Raw genomic sequence first — 25272 nt, 5'->3', positions numbered from 1 at the left:
CTTTTATAATTAAAATTAATAAAAATATATAATTCAAAATTTGTTTACTTTTAAAAATAATTTAAATTACAAAATAGAACTTTTTCATAAAATTTGAAATTTCGTTCTGGTAAGTAAGTACCAAGCAAACTTTATTAGATAAAAATATTTTTTCTTTCTTTAGTTAGGCATAAGTACCTAATCAAAATTAGAGGGACAGAACTCAGACTCAAAATTCATGTTTATCTGTGTAATCACTAAATAATAATAATAATCGATAAAAACGATAATTTAAACTTTACTTTCTGCCAATAGTAATAAAAGATATTTATTTTAGTGACGTCGTACAATTTCTACATCGAACTTTGAACCCGACATAGAACAAAAAGAATGCTAGAAACATCAAAGATGAAAACCGTATAAACATTGAGGTAAGATACTATGCGGCAGAGCTAGAAGCACCGGCTGTCCCAATAAGAATGGCTCTCGGCCATATCTCAGGAACCGTTTATAGTACAGCTTTGAAAAAAAAATATTTATAACAAAAGTTGCCTCGGGAAAAGCCTGGAAATTATTTTCATAATTATAGGTCCACCGCTAGAGGGCGTAATTAAATACCTATCAAAAATTAAAAAATCAAAATTTTACAAAATTTACCTAATGAAAGGGCACTGGAGATCCAATAATCGTATTCTTCATAAAATTCTGCGCATATTTGATTTCACAAGTTTAAGTCTACCTTTGCAAATAAGAGGTGGGGGTGAGTGGGAACCTTCTTATGAAAAAATGGCTGTAAGTCCGGTTCTGCTAAATCGAATTTTGTTTACTTGGTCTTGTCGAAAACAGCTTTTTTTCGTCAATGTAAATGTCTTATTTTCGAAATAGCCTAATAAGTAATATGCAAGCTAGGAGGCGTTATTTAATTATTTTCAGAAATCTAGTTTTCTTTGGAAAATATTAAATTGAAGTATGCATTTTTAACCCTGTATTACAAAATTAGACCAAATTGTCCAAATTAGCAACATAATACCGAAACCGCATGTCGATACCTTTTTTCTGTCTCGAGATATCTTAACAAATGTGTAAATTTTAAACATAACTGTTACTGTCATCGGTAAACGAGGTTAAGGAAAAGTAGTGAACTATGGAAAAACAAATAAACATTTTCCAGACGTAAACGTATATAATTAATTAAAACAACAATATAAAATATACAACACTATAAAATATAACAAAGAATAAAAGCAACTACTTACTTAGTCTTAGTGACTGCCTAAATGTTCAAATTGTTGCCCATCATTTTCGATGCAGATTTAACTGATAACATCAATAGCAACAGATTTAACTGTTTTAGACTTTTATTTATGGGGACGGATTAAAGACCTTGTTTTTGCCGCTAGGCCCACTACTCCAGAAAACATGATCTAGAATCTAGAGAATACGAAACGCCATTCAAAGCACTGCGAAAGCAGAAATTGAGACTGCTCTTCAATCTACTCTTGAAAGAGTAAATGCTCTTGCATCGAAAGTGATGGGCAACAATTTGAACATTTAGGTCATCACTAAATAAGTACAGTGGAACCCCGATAAGTCGGCCCCCGAGAACCCGGAAGTCCGGCTAACCCGGACCGATTTTCATCAGATAAACATTTTGATTTTCAATATTTTGTATTTTTCAATTTAATTGTGGCTTATTTCCCATCAAAATAGTTAATTATCAGACAAACCTTTTAACAATAAAAATGTATGTAATATAATATTTGAGAGATAATGTGTATGTGTGTAATTTGAACTATACGATATTAAAAATGACTCAGAGCACACGCCGCAGAAACAACAGCCACCTGTCTGTAGTACTTATTCCTTTTTATTTCAAATTGTCTTAGCATTGTTTAGGAAAGACTATTTAAAAAATTCTTTTATAAACAATGGTCTTTAGTTTTCACTGTTCTTAAATAACATTACATCGTTGTGACTGTATTGTGTGTCTTGTATTGTTCGCTTCCGTTTGCTTACGTTTGTGTTTGGTGTTTTTTTTAGTAATTTTAATGAGTAGGTACTGTGCATATTTATAAGAATATTTCATGTTATTTCAATTCTAACGGAGTTTATCTGTAAGTATACCGTGTTTTATTAATTTTTACCATATTCTCCGGCTATCTCGGATTTTCGATAACCCGGATCGGCCGCGGTCCCGATTAATCCGAGTTATCGAGGTTCCACTGTAGTTGCTTTTATTTCTTTGTTATATTTTATAGTGTTGTTTGTCTTATTGTTGTTTTAGTTACTTAATTATATACGTTTACATCTGGAAAATGTTTCTTTGTTTTCTTCATATCATAGAACAATACTTTTCCTTAACTTCGTTAACCGGTGACATTAACAGTTGTTGTTTAAAATTTACACGTTTCTTACGATATCTCGAAATAGAAAAAAGGTATCGACATGCGGTTTTCGGTATTATGTTGCTAATTTGGTCTACGTTTGTAATACAGGATTAAAAATGCATAGGTACTTGTATTTAATATTCTCTAAAGAAAACTAGATTTCCGAAAATAATTAAATAACGCCTACTAGCTGGCATATTACTTATTATGCTAAGTTTTTCAACTATATATCTTTTAAAAATATTTTTTTTAATATTTTTCATCATCATCATGGTGCTACAGCCCTTAGAGGGCCTCGACCTTCTCAAGCGTTCTACGCCATTCTGTTCTGTCCCTTGCTTGCACTTTCCAATTGCCGACTCCGACCTTCTCGGCATCTTGTGTTACCCCGCCCATCCACCTCAACTTTGGTCTACCCCTTCTTCTCATTCCCACGGGTTGAGCTGTTAGAATCCTTTTTATCATGTTCGATTCAGGGGCTCGGGCTACATGTCCTGCCCACTGCAGGCGATTTCGCTTAATTATAGTGATAATATCTTTTCCACCAAACGTTTGCTTGTAGATATTCTGCAGTTCAAAGTTATATCTACGCCTCCATATTCCGTTCTCACAAACCGCTCCGAATATCTTGCGTAGTACCTTTCTTTCAAAAATTGATAGAGCGGATTCATCTGTTTTAGTTAGCGTCCATGCCTCTGAACCATATGTGAGAACGGGGACTATCAATGTTCTATACAGCCTTATACGAGTTTTTTGAGACAGACGTTTGTTAGATAAGTACTTTGATAGACCATGATAACACCTGTTTGCAATTATTATTCGCCTTTTTATTTCCTCAGATGTGGCATTATTGGGGTTAACCGATGTCCCTAGATATATGAACTCTTTGACCGCTTCGAAGTTTTGGTCATTGATAATTAGATCTGCATCAACATTTCCAGCTCTTGTGTTTGTGTTGGTCGCCATGAATTTTGTTTTATTTTCATTTATATGTAACCCCATTAGTTTTGCTGCTGCTACTAGATCGGTTAGGATTTCCGCAGTTCTCGCAGTTTAATATTTTTATTAGGTTGAAAAACTTTGACTTCCATTTAGCAGATGTGGCTAGGTACCTACTCCATAACGTCAGTTGCAGTGCGAGGACTAGCTCTCGGAGGTTCGTCACTTGGGGCAGAGAACAGCAAACCTACGCCTCTCTGATGATGCCTCCAACAAGAGGCGAAAATCGTCGATTTAGAGTGCTAGTTTGAGCTCTCTGTACTAAGTGAAAAATAAGACAGTTTTGCCTTCGCATCGCAACTGAATACAAATGGTATACATTTTTATTTTTCTAAAATAGAAACCTTCACGATATGGCTGTAGATAAGACTGCTGACATTAGCGTATATAAAGAGAGTAACAGTAAAGAAAACGAAATCGTCTTGACTCACCAGCTACAGGGATCGGTTTAACTACTAATCTGTTGAACCACTCAAACGACCGTCAAGCTTCGAAAGAAGACAGCACCGTAGGAAGCAAGAAGGCACAACTTGCCTTACTTTTATTCCGCGCTTCTCCCAAATCGCTTAGCTTTAAAACTACTGCAAATAATGAGTAGATTTTAAACTATAGTGTAAGATCATAAATCTATGTAACAGCGTCTCTACCACATCCTATATTATGTACAGTCACCGGCACAAAATTCCGCCACTATTTTTTTTATTTTTGATTAAGTTTGACAATTTATAACTTTATTATTTCTACTCCGATTTTCAAGATTCTTTTATCAGTTATAGGTACCTACATAATATTGACATCGTGTGTTACTATTCCGGTAAAGAAAAATGTTTTGCTTAGCATTATACGGGATTGAATGAAAGCGTTGTATTTTCTCCTAACTTTAAAAACTTCTGTGGAAAAATTCAAGTGCTGATTTTGTTTCATACTCCTTTCGTATTATCTCGGACGCATCCCTAAGATTTTGTCTTTTGAATTATCGGAATATCTCTTTTCTTGTGAACAGCCGTAGCGCAGCGACATGATATCTGGCCTCATAAGCACGGGTTCAAGACCAGGATCAGAAAATCCATTTTTCATTTCTAAAAATGATACGAGCTGTTCACTGTGCCTCGGAGAGTACGTTAAATCGTCGGTCCCCTGGGCATGTGTACATCGACACTAGTTACTTGAAACAGGGTTAAAGATGTAAGAGGTGCCTATTATTATTATTATCTCTTTTCTTGTAGAAGCTGTAAATAAAAACACTGATTTGAAGGTTTATTTAGTTAAAATTATCAAACGCACTAAAATTAACAACACAAAACAAAATTAACAACAAAACAATTCAATAGCGCGTATGTCCACCTCTCGCAGCAACGACTGCTCGCAATCTGTTTGACATCGAATAAATAAGATGTGTTATCCTTGACTGGGCTATAGTTCGATATTCATCTACCTGGGCCATAACTGTACCAAATTTTCTGAAGGCCTAGGATGATGGCGAATAGCTATTTTCAATTAATCTCATAAATGCTCGATGGGATTGAGATCTGGGCTACATGCGGGCCTAATCTTATCAATCCAACCTATATTTAAGATATTTATGTTTATGAGTCAATCAGTGTTTTTATTTACAAAAAATGGCGTAGCTCTTACAAGAAAAGAGATATTTGGATGATTCAAAAAACAAAATCTTAGCAATGCCTCCGGGATAATACAAAAGGACTATGAAACAAAATCAGCTCTTTAGTTTTTCCATAAAACTTTTTAAAATTAGGAGAAAATAATTTTCTAAGCAAAATTTTTTGTTACCGGAATAATAACAAACAATATCAATATTATGTACCTACAAACTGATGCAAAAATCTTGAAAATCGGAGTACAAATAATAGATATAAGTTGTCAAACTTAATCAAAAATTTTTAGTGGCGTAATTTTGTGCTTGTGAGTGTATGTGTATATACCTATCTCTTTTGTGTTTTCTGTAGTGTGTGTGTATGTGTTGGATAAATACCTCATGTGTAAAGTAAAGTCAGTTTATTTTCCTATACTTGAGACGAGTAAACATGCAACGGACATAAAAATTTCTTTTTAATCAATAGAAAAATAAGAGTATTTTGTATAACATAATAATAATTTTGTATAACATAATAAAGTACTTACCAACATTGGAATGTTTACTATCGTACTAGCAAGAAAGTACGGCTTTAAGCTAAACCATCGATTAAAATACTCTCGTTTTAACAGTTTGACTTCTATCGGAACTGAAAATGAACAAAATCAATTTGAGAATATGGAACTAAATGCTTTCAAATTTGATGGGTCACACACACAAAAACAAAACGATATAAATCCAATAAAAACAAACCAAAGTTCTAAAGGCTATAAGTACAGTGAGTGCGCTAAAAACCGGCAAAATAACGCAAAAGATAGAAAACATAATACGTTGTGTAATAAAAAGAGATGAAACTAGTAGGGGAGGGAAATTATCGTTAGAAACCTATAAATTTACAATACATTGCATGATAGTTTCCCCACCTTTAGACGTTAGATTAAGAGCTAGTTGACTTCAGTCATTATTAGGTATGCGTATGAAGCTTATTAAAATATTGAAGTTGAGTAATTTTTATTATTAGTTTGATTTATAAGTAAAATGGCTACTAATTAATGTTTTTTACCAGCATCTGTTCTATAATTTATTCATTTGTATCATATCATATCATTTGTTCTAAAATGGGAAATTAAAATAGAATGTTTTTCGACGTCATACGTATAATAATTATGACTGAAGTCAACAAGCCACGTATAAGAACCAGCTTTATCTCGTACTATCTTAAAACTTTATCTTTTCCATCTTTTGCGTTCTTAGCTCACCCATCACAGTATTTACGTGTACAAAATATTTTATAAATAAATTACCATTCCGTTGTAAAACGAAACAAGAGCCGTCTTATATTTCAGTTCGTTCAGAGAGCACCACAAGCGCCCTAACCGGTTTCAAACCTTATTAGGTTATCATCAGAAAGTGCATATATGATCATCTCTGAACAAACTAAAAATTGGGCTGCCAGTATCCATTCACAACGAAATGATTATTTATTTATATTTTCTTACAGAACAAGTAAAAACTTCGTTTGTATAATGGTATGAAAAGTTTATTGAAAAACTATTAAAAAGTCATCCAAAAGGATTCGCAAACCGTTTTCGATCTAGATCAGATCATCTTCAGTGCTTAGAACGTTAGCATGAATGCAAAAGGTCAAAATTATGACTAGGAAGAACAAATGTGGATAATACTTACGTTCTGCTTAGTAGATGAAACTAGCAACATTATAGAATAGGTGACATCGAGAAATATAATTTACATTTCGAAAAACTGGTGTTAGTAGCGACTCTAAGTCGATGTTAAAAAGATAAATTTAAGAGTGCTCAAAGGGCAACATGATTCAATGTTCGATGATAACGTGTGGTTCTTGCCAGTTCAATGGACACAGACCAACAAGAGTATAGGAGATGACAATCTATTTATCAGACTGAAATGACATGACAAGACAAGTACTCAATTTTTGGTTATGAATTTAAAAAATATTGTAGTTTATGAATTTATATTATCAGTTAAGCTGAATGGATGTTAATAACTGTATTAAAGTGGAATTTGAATTATAATAAATTAGATTTTATTGTAAAAGTCTAAAAGGCAACTCTCTGTTACAGAAAGAACTGTTATTATTGTTATATTAATAAAAATGTTGTTCATAATAAAGTCAATGACGCCATTGATGACAGTTTAATTCACAGAACAGGCTGTTCACTCCAGTACGTGCCAGTACCATCTGTAGATTTCAAATTATTAGTTAACTAATTCAAATAATCAGCTAAATTTATAAATTTTCTCTTTCTTTGTTAACCATTACAACCTCAATATTAGGCAACCAACATTATTCCTTTCATCCTTTACACAACATTACTATGTATCTTATATTTTTCCATCTATAAGTTGTTTACATTCAAGTATTTTTCATTTCTCTTTTTATTTCAAACTAAATTAAACTTTTTTAAAATAACATTTGTATTAACATAACAATAATAACAGTTCTTTCTGTAACAGAGAGTTGCCTTTTAGACTTTTACAATAGAATCTTATTTATTATAATTCAAATTCCACTTTAATACAGTAGTTACTAACATCCATTCAGCTTAAATGATAATTTAAATTCATGAACTATAATGTTTTTTAAATTCATAACCAAAAATTGACTACCTGTCTTGTCATGTCACTTCAGTCTGATAAATAGATTGTCATCTATACTCTTGTTGGTCTGTGTCCATTGAACTGGCAAGAACCACACGTTATCATCGAGCATTGAATCATGTTGCCCTTTGAGCACTCTTAAATTCATCTTTTAACATCGACTTAGAGTCGCTACTAACACCAGTTTTTCGAAATGTAAATAATATTTCTCGATGTCACCTATTCTATAAGGTTACTAGTTTCATCTACTAAGCAGAACGTAAGTATTATCCACAGTTGTCCTTTAACTAGTCATAATTTTAACCTTTTGCATTCATTCTAACGTGGAAATACTTCGTTCAAGGCACTGAAGATGATCTGATCTAGATCGAAAACGTTTTGCGAATCCTTTTGGATGACTTTTTAATAGTTTTTTAATATACTTTTTATACCATTATACAAACGAAGTTTTTACTTGTTCTGTATGATTTTTAATTATGGTATACAGACAGCTACTGGGAATTTCCCATTGATTTTATTTATATTTGTTTTACTTATAACTGAGTATGAGGGACTCTTTTTCATTGGAATTTTACCGCGCTGAACAGGCGAGAAGTGAGATGCAACTTTTACATCTTCCTCAGCCTTCTTTGCTCCAGTATCCGTTGGTTTGCAAATTTTAGAAACCACGAATGTATTACCAGAAAACTTGGTCCCAATAAAGTTTTATTCTTAATATTATTTTAATTTTATTAAAAGTAAAACTGTCACTTGTTTTAAGCAGATGTCGTCACGACATCCGTATTATCATGTTATTTCGTTGTGAATCGATACTGGCACCCGATTTGTAGTTTGTTCAGAGATAATCAAACATGCACTCTCTGATGATAACTTGATAAGTATTGAAACCCGTTAGGGCGCTTATAGACGGAGAGGCAGCGCTGAAAAATCTATTTGAATTTATTAAAGCTAGATTTTTCACAGTTGATTACTGTGAGTGTGTAGAGAAACATACTGCGGTCCGTCAAGCAAAACGTAGAACAGGAGTTACTGAGAGGGTATCAAAGTTGCTTTCCTACGAAGGTAATTATTTCCATTTAATAAGGCTGAAAATCATTACACACATTCTAAATTAAATATAAATAATCGGTCAGCTGTATGACGGGACAGAGCCGGTCGGTCGGCCCCAATAGTCGATTGAGGAGATGAAGCATTTTGGCTCGCAATTTTTTCGTCCATCATGGATTTACTTGAAATTTTCACAGAAGGTAGGGAATAGTCCAAGGATCATTTTATGTATCATGCCGCTTATGTAGCATGACGCTAAAAAATTGGGGGTGGTTTCCACCCCATCTTGGGGGTGGAATTTTTTTATTACATTTTAACCATGCAATTCGATGGAAAAAGTGATTCTAAGAAAAAAATGTTTTTTACATTTTCTTCGTAAACCTAATATTTTTCGAGTTATTCGCGCTTGAAAATAACAGTTTTTCCACGAAAAAATCGACTTTTTTAGAGGGTTTTTGAGAATACCTCGAAAAATATGCATTTAATCAAAAAAACTGTAGAAATTAAAATTGTATCTTTTAGTAACACAAACCAATTTCTTTTTCAATATTATTTTTAAGACCAATACAAACCGAGATGCGGCATGTTAAATGTTAGATTTTTTCGTCAAATGCATAATTTGAAATATTCAAAGCCAAATAATGGGAAAAATTTGCATTTTTCGAAGAAAACAAATAATCTTTTTTCAAGTGTACGATTAGACCTTTCAAAAAAAATAATAAAAAGTTTCTAGCATGAAAATTAAGCGACTTTAATCAAAAAAATATCGGTACCTGCTTTTCTCTACGAAAAAATCAGTGAAAACAACCCCCTAACTACCTTCCTAATTCAAAATTGGTCTTCACCTTTCTGTAGTTCCTTTTATATTTATATTATCAATACACTCAAGGAGTTTGACCTATTTAAAATGCCTAATTTTGGAAATATATTTATATCTCACTGTGTACTGATTTTCAGCCTTAGTAAATGGATTTAATTACCTTCGTAGGAATGCAACTTTGATACCCTCTCAGTAATAAGACCCCTCAAAAATGATTTTGTAGGATTTCTAAAGAGCTATAAGACTGTGTAAATTAAATTCCGTAAGATGCCTTAGATTTTAATTGAAGCAGGTTTAAAGGGCTCGAATAAGGGGGTGTTTGCTGGTAAATAGAGGTTTTAAACAGCTATATCTGGCTAACTATTCACTGTAATGAAAATTTATGCAGGGTAATTTTAGTCATTAAAAAAGCTGCAATTTAGTAGTATATAATTTTTTTCATATCTTCAGTATTTTCGGAGATATTTTGAAGTAAAAGGTGAAAAATACCAAATTGCAAAAAATCAATTTTTCTTTAAACGCCAGTTTTTCTAAAATTACGCATTTTAAATAGGTCAAACTCCTTGAGTGTATTGATAATATAAATATAAAAGGAACTACAGAAAGGCGAAGACCAATTTTGAATTAGGAAGGTAGTTAGGGGGTTGTTTTCACTGATTTTTTCGTAGAGAAAAGCAGGTACCGACATTTTTTTGTAAGTCGCTTAATTTTCATGCTAGAAACTTTTTATTATTTTTTTGAAAGGTCTAATTGTATGCTTGAAAAAAGATTATTTAAGTTTTCCTCGAAAAATGCAAATTTTTCCCATTATTTGGCTTTGAATATTTCAAATTGTGCATTTGACGAAAAAAGCTAACCTTTAACATGCCCTATCTCAGTTTGTATTGGTCTTAAAGATATTATAGGAAAATAATTTGGTTTGTGTTACTAAAAGATACAATTTCGATATCTACAGTTTTTTTGATTAAATGTATATTTTTCGAGGTATTCTCAAAAAACCCTCTAAAAAAGTCGATTTTTTCGTCGAAAAACTGTTATTTTCAAGCGCGAATAACTCGAAAAATATTAGTTTTACGAAGAAAATGTAAAAAACATTTTTTTCTTAGAATCACTTTTTCCATCGAATTACATGGTTAGAATGTAATAAAAAATTTCCACCCCGAGATGGGGTGGCAACCACCCCCAAGGTTTTAGCGTATGATAGCGTCATGATATATAAAATGATCCTTGGACTATTCCCTACCTTCTGTGAAAATTTCAAGTAAATCCATGCTAGACGAAAAAATTGCGAGCCAAAATGCTTTATTTCCTCATTTGACTATTGGGGCCGACCGACCGGCTCTGTCCCGTCATACAGCTGACCGATTATTTATATTTAATTTAGAATGTGTGTACCGATTTTCAGCCTTAGTAAATGGAAATAATTACCTTCGTAGGAAAGCAACTTTGATACCCTCTCAGTAACCCCTGTTCTAAGTTTCGCTTGACTGACCGCAGTATGTTTCTCTACACACTCACAGTAATCAACTGTGAAAAATCTAGCTTTAGTAAATTTAAAGAGATTTTTCAGTGCTGCCTCTTGGTCTATTATGGCGCTTTCTGAATGAACTGACATACAGGGTGAGTCATGAGGAACTGTACATACTCCTACCTCATATAGAGGCTCCTATGGGGAATAACAAATGACCATTAAAAAGTGTCTGCTCCCATTGTTTAATAATATACAGGGCGAGTTTCGTATTTTGACAGAAATTTGTATTCGTCATAATTGTTGAACGGTCAGATCGATGTGTCTCTTATTTTGGTCAATCGTTACACTATTATAGTATTTTTACTACAAAAGCGATATTACGTAGGTCAAAATTTTTGACGTAAGAGAACTGTCAAAACATTAGAATGTGACTTTTCATGATTGCCATGATTATAATAAACATGGCAATAATGAAAAGTCACAATCTAATGTTTTGACAGTTCTCTTACGTCAAAAATTTTGACCTACGTAATATCGCTTTTGTAGTAAAAATACTATACCACCTAATCAACTGATTTATTCAAACTAGAAAAAAATCAGGTCCGGCTTCAAAAAAATTAGTTCGTTTGGGTCTTAGAATAAATTTCACCCTGTATAAGCTTTTTGAAAACTATAATATGAATTTTACAAATTAGACAAATAAACAATTAAAATGACATATTAATTTTTTTCCCCACGCGATTACTTATTTTTTTATAAAAAAATAAAATTTGACTATGAATTAAAAGTTTGGTAAAGTGAACCATAGATTAAAAAAAAAATAACTTTTATTACAAAAATTAATTTTTTTTGAACAAATATTTAATTTGTGTTACCACCTAATCAACTGATTTATTCAAACTAGAAAAAAATCAGGCCCGGATTTAAAAAATTAGTTCGTTTTGGTCTTAGAAAAAATTTCACCCTGTATAGGCTTTCTGAAATTTCTAATATGAATTTTAAAAATTAGACAAATAGGCAATTAAAATGGCATATTTATTTTTTTCCCCACACGATTACTTAATTTTTTATTAAAAAATCAAATTTGTCAAAATCGGAATTTTAACCCAAAAATGAAAAAAAAAATGAAATCACGGTTTAACTCGCTACAACTCTGTTCCGGTTTAATATTTTTTTTGCTGAAATTTTTACAGCACATATCTCCTACCATTGTGAAGACTATGAAAATTGTTGTAGACTTTCAGTCTTCTTCTCATAAAAGTTATGAATTTTTAAAAATGAAAGGTGCATATTCGTTAATTGCAAAGTTAAATCGCAAAAATTAAGTGAAAAAATTTAAAATTTATCTATTTCATCACGTCTATATTAAACTGTAGAGTCCAAAGAGAAGTGTTATGGGTTTTAGATCTAGACGTGGTATAAAAAAAAATGGTGAAGCTTTTAGTTTTAAGAAAAACGTTGTTTAAATTTTTTTTATTTTTATGGTTAAATTCCGATTTTGACCAAAACGAACTAATTTTTTAAATCCGGGCCTGATTTTTTTCTAGTTTGAATAAATCAGGTGATTGGGTGGTAACATAAATTAAATATTTGTTCAAAAAAATTAATTTTGGTAATAATTTTTTTTTTTAATCTGGTTTCTAGTAAATATGGTTCACTTTACCAAACTTTTAATTATTCACAGTCAAATTTGATTTTTTTATAAAACATTAAGTAATCGTGTGGGGAAAACAATAAATATGCCGTTTTAATTGCCTATTTGTCTAATTTCTAAAACTCATATTAGAGTTTTCAAAAAGCGTATACAGGGTGAAATTTTTTCTAAGACTAAAATGAACTAATTTTTTAAATCCGGGCCTGATTTTTTTCTAGTTTGTATAAATTAGTTGATTGGGTGGTAACATAAATTAAATATTTTTTAAAAAAAATTAATTTTTGTAATAAAAGTTTTTTTTTAATCTATGGTTCACTTTACCAAACTTTTAATTCATAGTCAAATTTGATTTTTTTATAAAAAATTAAGTAATCGTGTGGGGAATAAAATAAATATGTCATTTTAATTGCTTATTTGTCTAATTTATAAAATTAATATTATAGTTTTCAAAAAGCATATACAGGGTGAAATTTTTTCTAAGACCCAAACGAACTAATTTTTTTGAAGCCGGACCTGATTTTTTTCTAGTTTGAATAAATCAGTTGATAAGGTGGTAATAGTGTAACGATTGACCAAAATAAGAGACACATCGATCTGAACATTCAAAAATTATGGCGAATACAAATCTCTGTCAAAATGCGAAACTCGCCCAGTATATTATTAAACAATGGGAGCAGACACTTTTTAATGGTCATTTGTTATTCCCCATAGGAGCCTCTATACGAGGTAGGAGTATGTACAGTTCCTCATGACTCACCCTGTATAAGACGGCTCTTGTTGCGATTTACAACGAAATTATTATTTATTTATATTAGTTCTACTAATAACTGAGTATGCGGGACCATTTTTCGTTGGAATTTTACCGCGCTGGACAGGCGAGAAGTAAAATGCAACTTTTAGATCTCCCTCAGCCTTCTTTGCTCCAGTATTCGTTTGTTTGCAAATTTAGAAGCCACGAAGGTGTTACCAGAAAACTTGGTCCAATAAAGTTTTATTTTTAATATTATCTTAATTTTATTAAAAGTAAAACTTTCGCTTGTTAAAATATTTTATGTTTTACGAAAAAAAAACAAATACATACACAGTAACACTGGCACCATGACATGAGTATACACGAAAAACACGTTAATCGTTACACAATACTTAAATATTGGTAGAACTTGACTGGCTTCATTTCCAATCTGGTAAAATATTCCACCGACTAACGTTGCTGAAATGACGTGATGGAAAAATTGTATGATCCACATGGATTTATTTCTTTTCATCTGTAAAGCCATGCGACACAAAAGCACGGTGAATTGTGTCCAGAAAGACGTTGGGTATTCTATGTCGTGAATATGCATACCTAAAACATAGTACATAATGCAAAATATACATCTCATAAAAAGTTAATATACAGTGATGAGCGCGCTAATAACTGGCAAGATAGCGCTAAAGATGGAAAACATAATACATTGCGAAACAAAAAGAGATGAAACTTGCATTACATAGTTTCCCACCTTTAGACGTATCAGAGGAGTATGATAACTGTCGCTGTGACAGTAGAATTTTATCAAATACTCCTGTCACAGACGTCTAAAGGTGGGAAACTATGTAATATAACGTTAATTTATACGTTTATAACGATCACTTCCACCTCTACTAGTTTCATTTCTTTTTGTTTAGCAATGTATTATGTTTTCCATCTTTTGCGCTATTTTGCCGGTTATTAGCGAGCTCATCGCTGTATATTATCATCATATCATATCGCACTAATAATACAATAGTGTCGTAACTCAAAATGATTCGAATTTGACATAACACTATATTCAGACGTAAAATTCAATTCCCTACAAGTCAATAAAACCGTCGTTTTAATAGTGCAAAAAATGAATAAAAGATGGCGCGATAAGACGTTATTCATGACTGACCGACTGTCGTTATCGTCCTCACAATATTGCGCCATTTTTAGTTGCATCCAACAGTGATCCGGAACGTATGTGTTGCTTTGCTCATCATTTTGAGTTTCCACGTTATTGCTGAATGAGGTATGTAATTTGCATATCTATATTTTGAGTTATTGCATTATTGTTGATTTGAACCTAACCATTACATTGTTGTTTTTCTACTTATTACACTATTACTGATTTACACAAGCACATTTTAAAATAATATTTTTACTAACGACACTATTATTGGTTCAGTTCATCATTTTTGACATGCTACACTATTGTTGAATAATCATAACTTTAAACCATTTTTTTGTTATTTGTAAAACATTTATTAATCATTATCTATTTGTCAATCAACGTATAGGAATAACAACTCATTTAAAATATGCAGCAGTGATATTAAAAAAGCTTACTAAATACTATTTTATAAATTTAGAGTTACCACACTCTTCGTGACATTCTTGTTCATTTCGTCAATTACCTATGTTAATATTTACTTAACTCATTTTTAAGGGGGCGATTCATAGCAACAAGTGATCGTGGGCTATTACTTGTGCTGTGGCAACAAAGGTTGAGGATGGCGAGCAGGAAAACTCTTCACCGTCGTTATCCCCACTAGCGAGTACAAATAATGAACCTGGTGCCCAGATAGAGAACAGTGACGTTACGAAAGTACAACCGGCACCTATACCTTCACCATTTACGAGTCATCAAAGTACTTCAAGAAATTGACGTAAACAGTGACCTTTAGTAAGGTCAGTAATTACCTATTACAGAATCTAACCAAAGGCAATATTACATTTCACCGGTGCACTCAGACCAGAGCGACTTTGATTCCGATGATTCCGACCGAGATCTGCATTTCGTTCCTGTTGTGCAAAAGAAAACCTATAGTTTGTTTCGAGGTCGAACAGTAAAACCATCAAGTGGCTCTTCCTCAAGAAGCTCTTCTTCAGGAAGCTCTTCATCGAGTAGCTCCTCTACTAGTAGCTCTTGGAAAACTCAGAAAAAATGCAAATTACGCGGGAAACATGGCTAACAACATACTGTGGAACCGGAGATCTATGGAGGTGTCAAACATTATTTTATAAACGCTATACAACGCGTCGAATTGCATTACCTTAGAGCTTAGACGTCACGGGAATATATCCAGTTGTGACAAGTCTTTAGCTGATTTATATCGAGACCACAAAGATAAATGTACAGAAGAAAACTTAAAATCATTTGCGTCTGCAACTACTTTTAACCGCATTTTTACTAAAGATTTTAACATCTCCTTCCATATACCAAAAAAGACCAATGTGATATTTGTGAAAATTTCAAAAATGCTGATGAGGATGGAAAAAACAGATTGTTGTTAAGTACGCAAACCACTTGAAAGAAAAAGAACTGTCCAGAAATGAGAAAGAAAAAGACAAAAATGCTAACATAGATTCAACCATATTCGCCGTATATAACTTGCAAGCGACAATGACGTCGACTTTGCAAAGTAACAAGACACTTACTCAACACACACACTACACATTACTCCCCTGACTTAGTAATAAGTTATACAATTACGTGGCTAAATGTTCTAGTTCTAAACCAAAGTCAGAACCAGAGAAAAAAAAAACTTGCAAGCTGTGCTGCCAGTACCAAGAGGCCAAGTTTCATTATTTTTTTTATAAAAGTAGAATTAACTGCTTTAATTTTACAATGAGCGACAAAGAGTCCGCAAAATTTCCCAAAAACTGACGTAAACCGCAGAAAAAAATTAGTAAATCAAATTGTAGTAACACAAGATATTTCATAAATAATGTCATAACTAAAAATAATATTTCATTTCGAACATTTTGCTTAGAACAATACCGTTTCAACTCAGAAGTCTTAAATATCTTCACTGTAAGAGTACAAAGAAACTTCCTTTAATGAGAATTACAAACACATTATGCATTATTTTTTTTTACCTGCAATAGGAAATGAGTAGTGAGTTTTTCGTTGATTCTGAAAAATCATCTTTTTTGAGTTACGAAACTATTGTATTATTAGTGCGATATATTAGGCGTCAACGCCCTTCGGTAGGGATCTATAGAGGAGTATCACCAAGCCGCAAGCCCTTACCCCTTGCCGTACTGCTCCTCCATAGACCGATCAGACACCAGTTTATTCCAGACCAAGTCGTAGATTCTATAGAATTTTATACTACGACGTTGGCCTTTTATTTTTCATTGACCGGGCTGGGAATCGAAATCCGCTAGATTTGTTGATCGAGCGCCTCAGCCCACTGAGCCACCTGACCGACAAAAAAAAGTTAATATACCTACTTAAAATAGAATATTTTGTATGTATACATGCAAACTAAATTTTCCAGAAAGTTTTATGTACCAACAAGATTTTTATAGGACAGTTTATTTGACGAAAACACCTTGTACCGTTATATATATACAGGCTATACACTCCGTGCGGAGTTGGAGCCACTCTTATTGAGCTCATTGACTCATTTATTGTGGTGAGTCACTCCACATTCTTTCTTCTCTCAAGTTAACTAGTCTAATCTAGGGTTCCTCTTTGCGTCCTCTGTTATTTTCCTCCATATATCCCGGTCCTGTATTTTCTGTCTCCATCTTGGCACTTCCAATCTTTTTATGTCCTCCAATACCTGGTCTTCCCACCTGCTTTTTGGTCTTCCTTTCGCCCTTGTTATATTTGGGTTCCACATTGTAACTTTTATTACATCTTTTTCTTCTCCCATTCTTCTTAAGTGTCCATACCACCGTAGTCGCTGGGTTTTTATAGCTTTCACTATGTCCTCACCTCCTAGTATGTCTCTTATTTCTAAATTCAAGAGCCTTTCATAATCTCCGTGCACTGTTTTCTTTGGTCCATAAATTCTTCTTACCATTGTTCTTTCAAATATTTTTAACATTTCTTCTTCCCTCTTTGTTAGGCTCATGGTTTCTGCCCCATATATCACCACTGTTCGAATTGCTGTTCTGTATACTCGGATTTTCGTAACCATGCTGATTTTTTTGTTTTTTAAAATACTTTTGTACTTATAATATGCTCTATGACCCGCTTGTATTCTGTTGGTAATTTCTATATTTCTTTCATTTTTGTTGTTAATTGTGACTCCTAGGTATTGAAAATTACTGACTTTTCAAAATTATAATTCCCGATTTTTATATTTCTTTCCTCTGTATCTTTGTTTTTCCTCTCTATTTTCATGTATTTAGTTTTCTCTTCATTTATTGTTAAGCCTCTTTTCACCGCTTCCTGTTCAATTTGTCTGGTTATGTCATCTAAGGTTCTTTTGTCTCTCGCCAGCACCGCTAGGTCATCAGCATATGCTACTATCTGGACTGAATTGTTGGTGATCGTCCCATTGAGTTTGCACGTCTTAATTATGGCGTCTAAAGTTATGTTAAAGAGCGTAGTTGACAGCCCATCTCCTTGTCTTACTCCTGCATTGTATTCGAATTCTTCTGTTGTTCCTTCCTGCGTTAATACGGATGCCTTTGATTCTTTCATTGTCATTTCCACGAGTCTTATCATCTTTCCAGGCACTTCTATATTCCTCATATCGTTTACTACTTCTGGCCTCTTAATACTGTCAAATGCTTGCTTGAAGTCAATAAAGAGGATATGCAGCCACATGTTATATTCATAGAATTTCTCGACTGTCTGAGTCACTATGTGTATGGTATCTACGGTAGATCTTCCTTTCCTAAAACCATTTTGATAATCCCCTATTTTTATATCTGTATGCTCCATCAATCGTTTATTTATCATTGTGGTCAAGATCTTATAAACCACATTTAGAAGAGTAATGCCTCTGTAGTTTTCACAAACTTTTGGGTTTCCTTTTTTAAATATCGGAATAATTAACCCTTTTTCCCATTCTTTAGGCATTGACTCTTTTATCCAAATCTGTTTAATCAGGTTATACAATCTTTGCTGTATTGCTGTCCCTCCATGTTTAATCAACTCATTAACTAAACAGTCTGTTCCCCCTGCTTTATTTTGTTTTAGTTGGCTTATCACTTCATTAACCTTGTACCGTTATACACGTCAAATTCGCCGGTCCTGAATAAGAATGACGTAACTGCAAAAAACCAAATTTTTCAGGACAGAAAAAAACGATTTGTTAATATTTAAAATAGGGATTAAATGAGGAGTTATCGTCCAGGAGCATCGGTATGGCGTTTATTGTTACAATCATGGCTTTTATTTTTATCCTTAATGGTTCGAATTTTATTATCTTAATTTAGTCCCCCCATTTCAACCCTTTTTACAGTTGCGTCATTCTTAATCTAAAATTTTTGAAATATTTAAAATAGTGATTAAATAAAGAGTAACCGTCTGGAGCATTGGTCTGGCGTTTATTCTTACAATGATGGCTTTTAGTTTCATCCCCATTGGTTCAAATTTCATTTTATTTCCCAATTTTCAACCCTCTTTACGGTTGCGTCATTCTTGATTTGAAAATTTTTCTGTACAAAAAAACTATTTTTAAATATTTGCCGTTTATTCTTACAGTGCTGGCTCGAATTTATTCTTACAGTGCTGGCCAATTTGTCCTAATTTCATTATCTTGATTAAATCCCGCCATTTTGAACCTTATTTACAGTTGCGTCATTCTTCATCTGAAACAAGGTCTAAAATGGTGAGTATTTCAATAGAGACGCAACTACCCTGTGGTGACTCAGCACATAGGTACAGTTCTGTCGCTTTTGTATCATCTGTATACAGTATTTTAGAAGTTAATTACGCAATAAACAAGAATTGACAAAATTTGCTGTTACGCTATTCTTATTCCGGACCGGCGATATCTTTGTTAATTTATATTTAAATAATTATTTTATTCCAATTTCTTGATTAATTTATTAATTTTCTAACCTTCTGTCTCGGTTTTACTATTTTTTCTTTAAAAAATAGTTGGCACCATCTGTCCTTTTTTCTGTACGCTAACAGAACAGCTACTTTAATCATAGATATTTTATGTTCTATGCTTTTGTGGCACACTTCATTTTAGTGACAATTCCCCCTTCTAATAATGCTGTCAAAGTCAGTCTACCTTTCAACATGGCGGAGTGGGAAATCTAAGGGTAAGAACAGAACAAGTGGGTCGCGGTCGAGGTGGAGGTCGCGGTCGATGTCGATATCCATGTAAAACAAGCACATTGTTTGTAGTGAATGGAAGAGAACAGAGTAGGTAAGTCGCGGTGGAGGTTTATCGCGATGCTATCCAGGAGGTTTACATCGATGCTTTTGAAAATAAAATGAGTTTGTTTTACATGGATGTCTACTGCGCGGCCTACAAGGATGTTTCCCTGTGATTGATCCGTTCGAAGCTAAGTTGTCATTACCTGCGTTGTCATTACCTGCGCTACCCGAGTTGATACTTTTTATATAATCCCCTTTTTGTATTCAGTTTATTTTTGAATTTCTAAAGTAATTAAATTCAGTAAATTTTTGAAATATGAAGGAGGATCTGATTATTTACAGCTGACATTTCATCACTATCATCACTTGACTGACACAACATCGCAAAAGCACAGTCTTTTTGTCATTCAAATTTCATTAATCTACTTAATGTTGATCTGAAGCTATTTCCTTGTGGCATTTTTATAATTAAGTATTTTCTATGGGAAATAAGCCACAATTTTACTAAAAAATGAATGTATTAACGTTTCGAAGCCCAAATCGGGTTTCGTTGTCAAAATACAAAATACTATTAAAATAAACAAAAATGTTTTTGCTAAGTAAAAAAATTCTTCTAAGAATTTATTTAATCTGTCTCATTTATATTGGCAATTCAGACGTATATTATACATTTTAAAGTAGAAGACTTTAAAATAATATCGCCAATATTTATGAGTTGCGTTCCTGGGATGACTTTACTAAAAGATAGTTCATTCGATCACATGAAATCAATCCCAACTCAATAATATCCGTCGCAAAAAAATCATAGCATGTGATGTTTTTAGAAAGACAACCAAATGCAACGATGACAGTAAAATTCTCGCGTTAGAGATTCCATACTGAAAGAGGAAGTCAATAGAAAGAAAATACCACGATTAGTAGGTCAATAACATATCGAGTTAGTACAAATTTTATATTTTAGTATTACTTATTGTATATCTATGTATTATTAATATTATTTATAATTTAAACATATTAAAGTCAGAATTTAATATTAGTTTTTTGAAAGTAAATTACATGTAAGACCAAATACTTACGATGTCGGGATAGTATCACGAGGTTTTGTCCTGGTTTTCCCTCGTGATTTACTATGGAATCTCTAACGCGAGAATTTTACTGTCATCGTTGCATTTGGTTGTCTTTTTAAAGACAGATCACATGCTATGATTTTTTTGCGACGGATATTCTTAAGTTGGGATTGATTTCATGTAATCGAATGAACTATCTTTTAGTAAAGTCGTCCTCGGAACGCAACTCATAAATATTGGCGATATCATTTTAAAGTCTTCTACTTTAAAATGTATAATATACGTCTGAATTGCCAATATAAATGAGTCAGATTAAATAAATTATTAGAAGAATTTCTTTACTTAGCAACAACATTTTTGTTTATTTTAATAGTATTTTGTATTTTGACAACGAAACCCGATTTGGGCTTCGAAACGTTAATACATTCATTTTTTAGTAAAATTGTGGCTTATTCAGTGGCGGCGCCTGGTGTAAAGTATTGGGGGTGCACACATAATATTAAGATATAAAAAAACCTTGAGGCCCTATTTCCCTAGATAAAATTTTTTGAGTGTCGTCAAATTGTAAAAATCAAAGGACCTTTTTAATAATTATGTTAAATAATATATTGTCTTGACTTAAAATTATAATTTAATGTTTAAATGTTACAAGCAAGTTTTGTAACGAAAGTCAAGTCGCCTGTTATTTTTTTAGATGAATTCTTCAATAAACAATTCAGTAAAATTTGAAATTTCTTGAATCATTTTTTTTATTGAAAACATTGCGACTGCTGTTAGTCAATCCTAGCCCATAGCCATTTTAAGGAAATTTTTGGTCTTGATACGTTTCAATGCAGAGAAACAGTCTGTTTCTGCAGTTGTCACTGGCCTCGTAACCAGTAATTAAAGAATTGCAATTATTTTAGAAAAATCATCTTTTAAATTATTTTCAATCAAAAATTTACTTAAGTGGACTGCCCCGGATAGTTAAAATCAGATCTTCTATTTTGTTCTTTATGATTCTTCTTCTCCAAATATGTAGAAAACACGGAAAGCGGTAAAAAGTATTGATAGTAGCACCTACACAATCAGTAAGTTTTTTCACAAATCTCCATGTTAAATGATCATTTATACCCCAGGCTGTGGGTGAAAAAACGTGATATAATTCAGGAATTTTTGAAACCTATCAGGTGTTGTAAAGGACGATGCCAGGAATAACTTCTACTAAAATGTAACCAAAAATATTGTGCGCTTTTTTTTATTGCGATTTTGATTTGTTAAATTTGCAATTTTTAATGATTTTTAATTTTGTAGCTTAGGATATTGATTTTAGAGAAAAACTTTTTAACAGAAAGTTGTAGTAAATTAAAAAGCCTACAATTTGAGCTAAGGTAAGTTTAATTTCGTTAATTGGTTATTGCAAAACAGCCTGCGAAATGTCAAAAATGGCCGTTTTTTACAATTTCATTATTTATTGTACAAATAAGTTTTTTTTATTTTTTGAAGCTTTAAAATGAAGATCCTTTCAATTCCAAATATAAAAAAAATAGTAAAGTCAGATTAACGAATTTGTTGCTTAGATATTATAAATTGTTTATCCCAAGAGGTCAAATGTCGAAGGCTATAACTTTTTGAAAAAAAAATCGTTATATTTTGATATTCTGATGTAAATAAATGCGTAAAACATTTTTAAACCTCTAATTTTTGGGTTTGAAAATAATGGGGCAAAGTTTTTTTGGCCGGTTATAACCGCCAGGTTAAACCGTAAGCAAAAAAAAACGGTATAACCGAAAACCGGTGTTTTGTCAAAAACCGCCATCCCTAGTAAGATCAGTCAATTTGTGCTCTTGTGGACATCTAAACTTGTGGGCTATAGCGGGAAGCGGGGTGTGTGGTGAGTTGTATTTTGCCCGATGATAAGTCATTGGTATAGAGTATAGGAGCCACTGTGAGAGCGGTGAACGAAAGGTTCTACCTAAGGCCTCGCATCCGTGAAGTTTGTCGAAATAGAATAAAAATAAATAAATATTACCTATTACTTATAAACTCCTTGGATTTGTGGTTTGTGATTTAATTTACTGTATAGTTAGATTAAAATGTTATTTATAGAATGATAAATTTTACATATGAATGTTTGTTTGAAAATAATTTAGGGGGTTCACGTGCACATGTGCACTTATGGAGAAACCGCCACTGGGCTTATTTCCCATAGAAAATACTTAATTAATCTACTTCACCTGATAGTGGTTCTGGCTCGACTGACAGCGCAGGTGACCTTGCTATGTGCTGTCGACCGCGACTTAACTAGTAGCATCCACAGCGACCTACACCTCCACCTCGACCCACTTGTTCTGTTCTTACCCTAATACTTCTTGTGCCTATAAATTTCAAGTTTAGACTGGGATTTCATTTATTTTCGACTACAATCTCTTCGGGTAACAAACTTTTTGATTTAGTCTCCTCTATAGTGAATTTACCTAGATATCAGAACGTCTGATACGCAGGCCAGGCTTGCACTGAAAAACCATTGTGGAAAACTGCCTCAAAATCGATTAAGGAAATGTCACCATTTGAGTCAAAAATATGACCAGAGATTATCCAAACAATATATTCCAGTTGGTCACCATAAAGGCAGGTCACCACAAAGACAACAACTTAAGCTAAATACCCAAATAAAGATGAATATGAAATTCTTGTTCACCAGACCCCTGAGACATAAGTTGCTGTTTCCATTGTTACGAATATGGAAAGCATCACTGGACAATTTTATTCACGACATGTATTTTGCAATTAACAATTTACTTATTATTACCAGTAATATTGATTGTAAAAAGACAAGTTTTATCCTCACCTGTTTGTGTGGTTTCCTGGTAAATTTCATATATTCCTAATGTCTTATGACTTTGTAGAGGTTTTAACTTTTTATCTTTCATATTTATTTTACCGTTTTGAATTTGGTTTTGCAGTATTGGAATATTGTCTTGATTGGTTTGGATTACTTCTATAACTAAAATATTAGAAAAATGGTATAGTAACGCGCCTTGCTGGGAAATACTTAGACATTATATAGGTAGGTATACTAAAATGACAATAAAGATGCACCAGAAATAAACAAACTACGACACGTTGAATGGTACGAGGAGCACTCCCAAATCACTATTTACAATGTATACCGGGTGGTGAATCGTAAAACGGGCCATAGGAAACTCAATGTAAAATTCTAAACTGTTGAATTCCTGCTTCCCTAATTATTTTACATCAAAAGTCATGAGAGAATATTTGTAGAGAATTGAAATCTGTATTAAAATCAAAAGTTAAAATTGTTCTATGATTTAAACGCATTCCAAAATTTTGAAAAATATAATACATATTTGCCACAGTAGGTATGTGTGTAAAAGTTAAGCCACACGTTACTATTTAACTGACAGTGCTCACACCGTTGACTGAATAAAAAATCTTTATTACTAATACTTTCTCCGTAACTGAGGGTATCTTATCAACTGTATTGTTTTTAAACAATAAATGATAGAATAAAAATATTGACAGTTCAAAAATGTGAAAATAATAACTTCATTGTGACGCATTATTGCACTGTGTGTGGCATAATTTTGGGCTGAAAAACTGAAAAATGTATTACATTTTTACAAAATTTTGGAATATGTTTAATTCGTAGAACAATTTTAACAGTTGTTTTCAATACAGATTTCAATCCAAAAAAAAGTTGATTAATAGCAAGCTGAAAATTTGTTAATAGTTTAACGGTGTGTAGTCGAACAAACTTTGATATATGGGAACACCGGAACAGGGGAAGTTTTAATGGTGGAACAGGTTAAAAATTTGGAACGTCAGACTATGAAATCGTCAGATGTATTTTCTCGGACGGAACTTCCAATTCATTTGTTGCCCTTTCATTAAACTCTCATGCAAAAATCAGACTGGTGTTTATCACCAACTGCGCATTTTAATGAGTGTAACACGAAGAACATGTCAAATGACAGGAAACATGTTGGTTAGTAATACCAGTCTGATTTTTGCATGAGAGTTTAATGAAAGGATAACAAATCAATTGGAAGTTCTGTCCGACAAAATACATCTGACGTTTTCGTAGTCTGACGTTCCAAACGTCAGACGTGTCTTGGTTTGTTTATTTCTAGTGCATCTTTATTGTGATTTTAGTATAGTGATATACCTACGTTAGATATATCACTCGTTTTTAGAAGCCGAAGATTATAACAAAGTTTGATTTGAAGGCATACAGATAAAACAATCGTCTGTTCAATACGCTCAATATATTTTTTTGATTCAATTTTTGATTGCACTTTTTTTAATTCGAACGATAAAACATAAATTTCGATGTAGGTACAAATTGTTGAACTCTTTGTTGATGTACGCGTAAAGAAAAAAGCTGATTTCGTACCACATGGGAGTCGAATGGTATGATTGACAAGATAATTCAATGTTTTCAGTCGAGCCCACACCAGGGTTCCAACTTATGGGCTTGTGGACAATTATCTATCTTCTGTGGTTGACTTCGTGTAATTAGCTGAACACTTTTAGACAAGATG

The 25272-nt window shown here is 32.7% G+C and overlaps 1 protein-coding gene across 1 annotated transcript in view; it reads right to left on the bottom strand.

Moving 5' to 3' along the window:
- The window catches only part of LOC114334616 (ATP-binding cassette subfamily G member 4-like), a 293193-nt gene that overhangs the window by 13080 nt on the left and 254841 nt on the right, over positions 1-25272 (bottom strand). Inside the window, exons 7-9 of the mRNA XM_028284693.2 lie at positions 23559-23714; positions 13670-13933; positions 5508-5608 (exon numbers count right to left, since the gene is read on the bottom strand). Of these exons, the coding sequence (XP_028140494.2) occupies positions 5508-5608; positions 13670-13933; positions 23559-23714 (521 nt within the window). The remainder of the gene's footprint in view (positions 1-5507; positions 5609-13669; positions 13934-23558; positions 23715-25272) is intronic.

Source organism: Diabrotica virgifera, chromosome 1, assembly GCF_917563875.1.
Source record: "Diabrotica virgifera virgifera chromosome 1, PGI_DIABVI_V3a".
NCBI classification, from domain to species: Eukaryota; Metazoa; Arthropoda; class Insecta; order Coleoptera; family Chrysomelidae; genus Diabrotica; species Diabrotica virgifera.
Note: the sequence above shows the minus strand (reverse complement) of the source record. Positions and strands in the feature narration are given on the sequence as shown.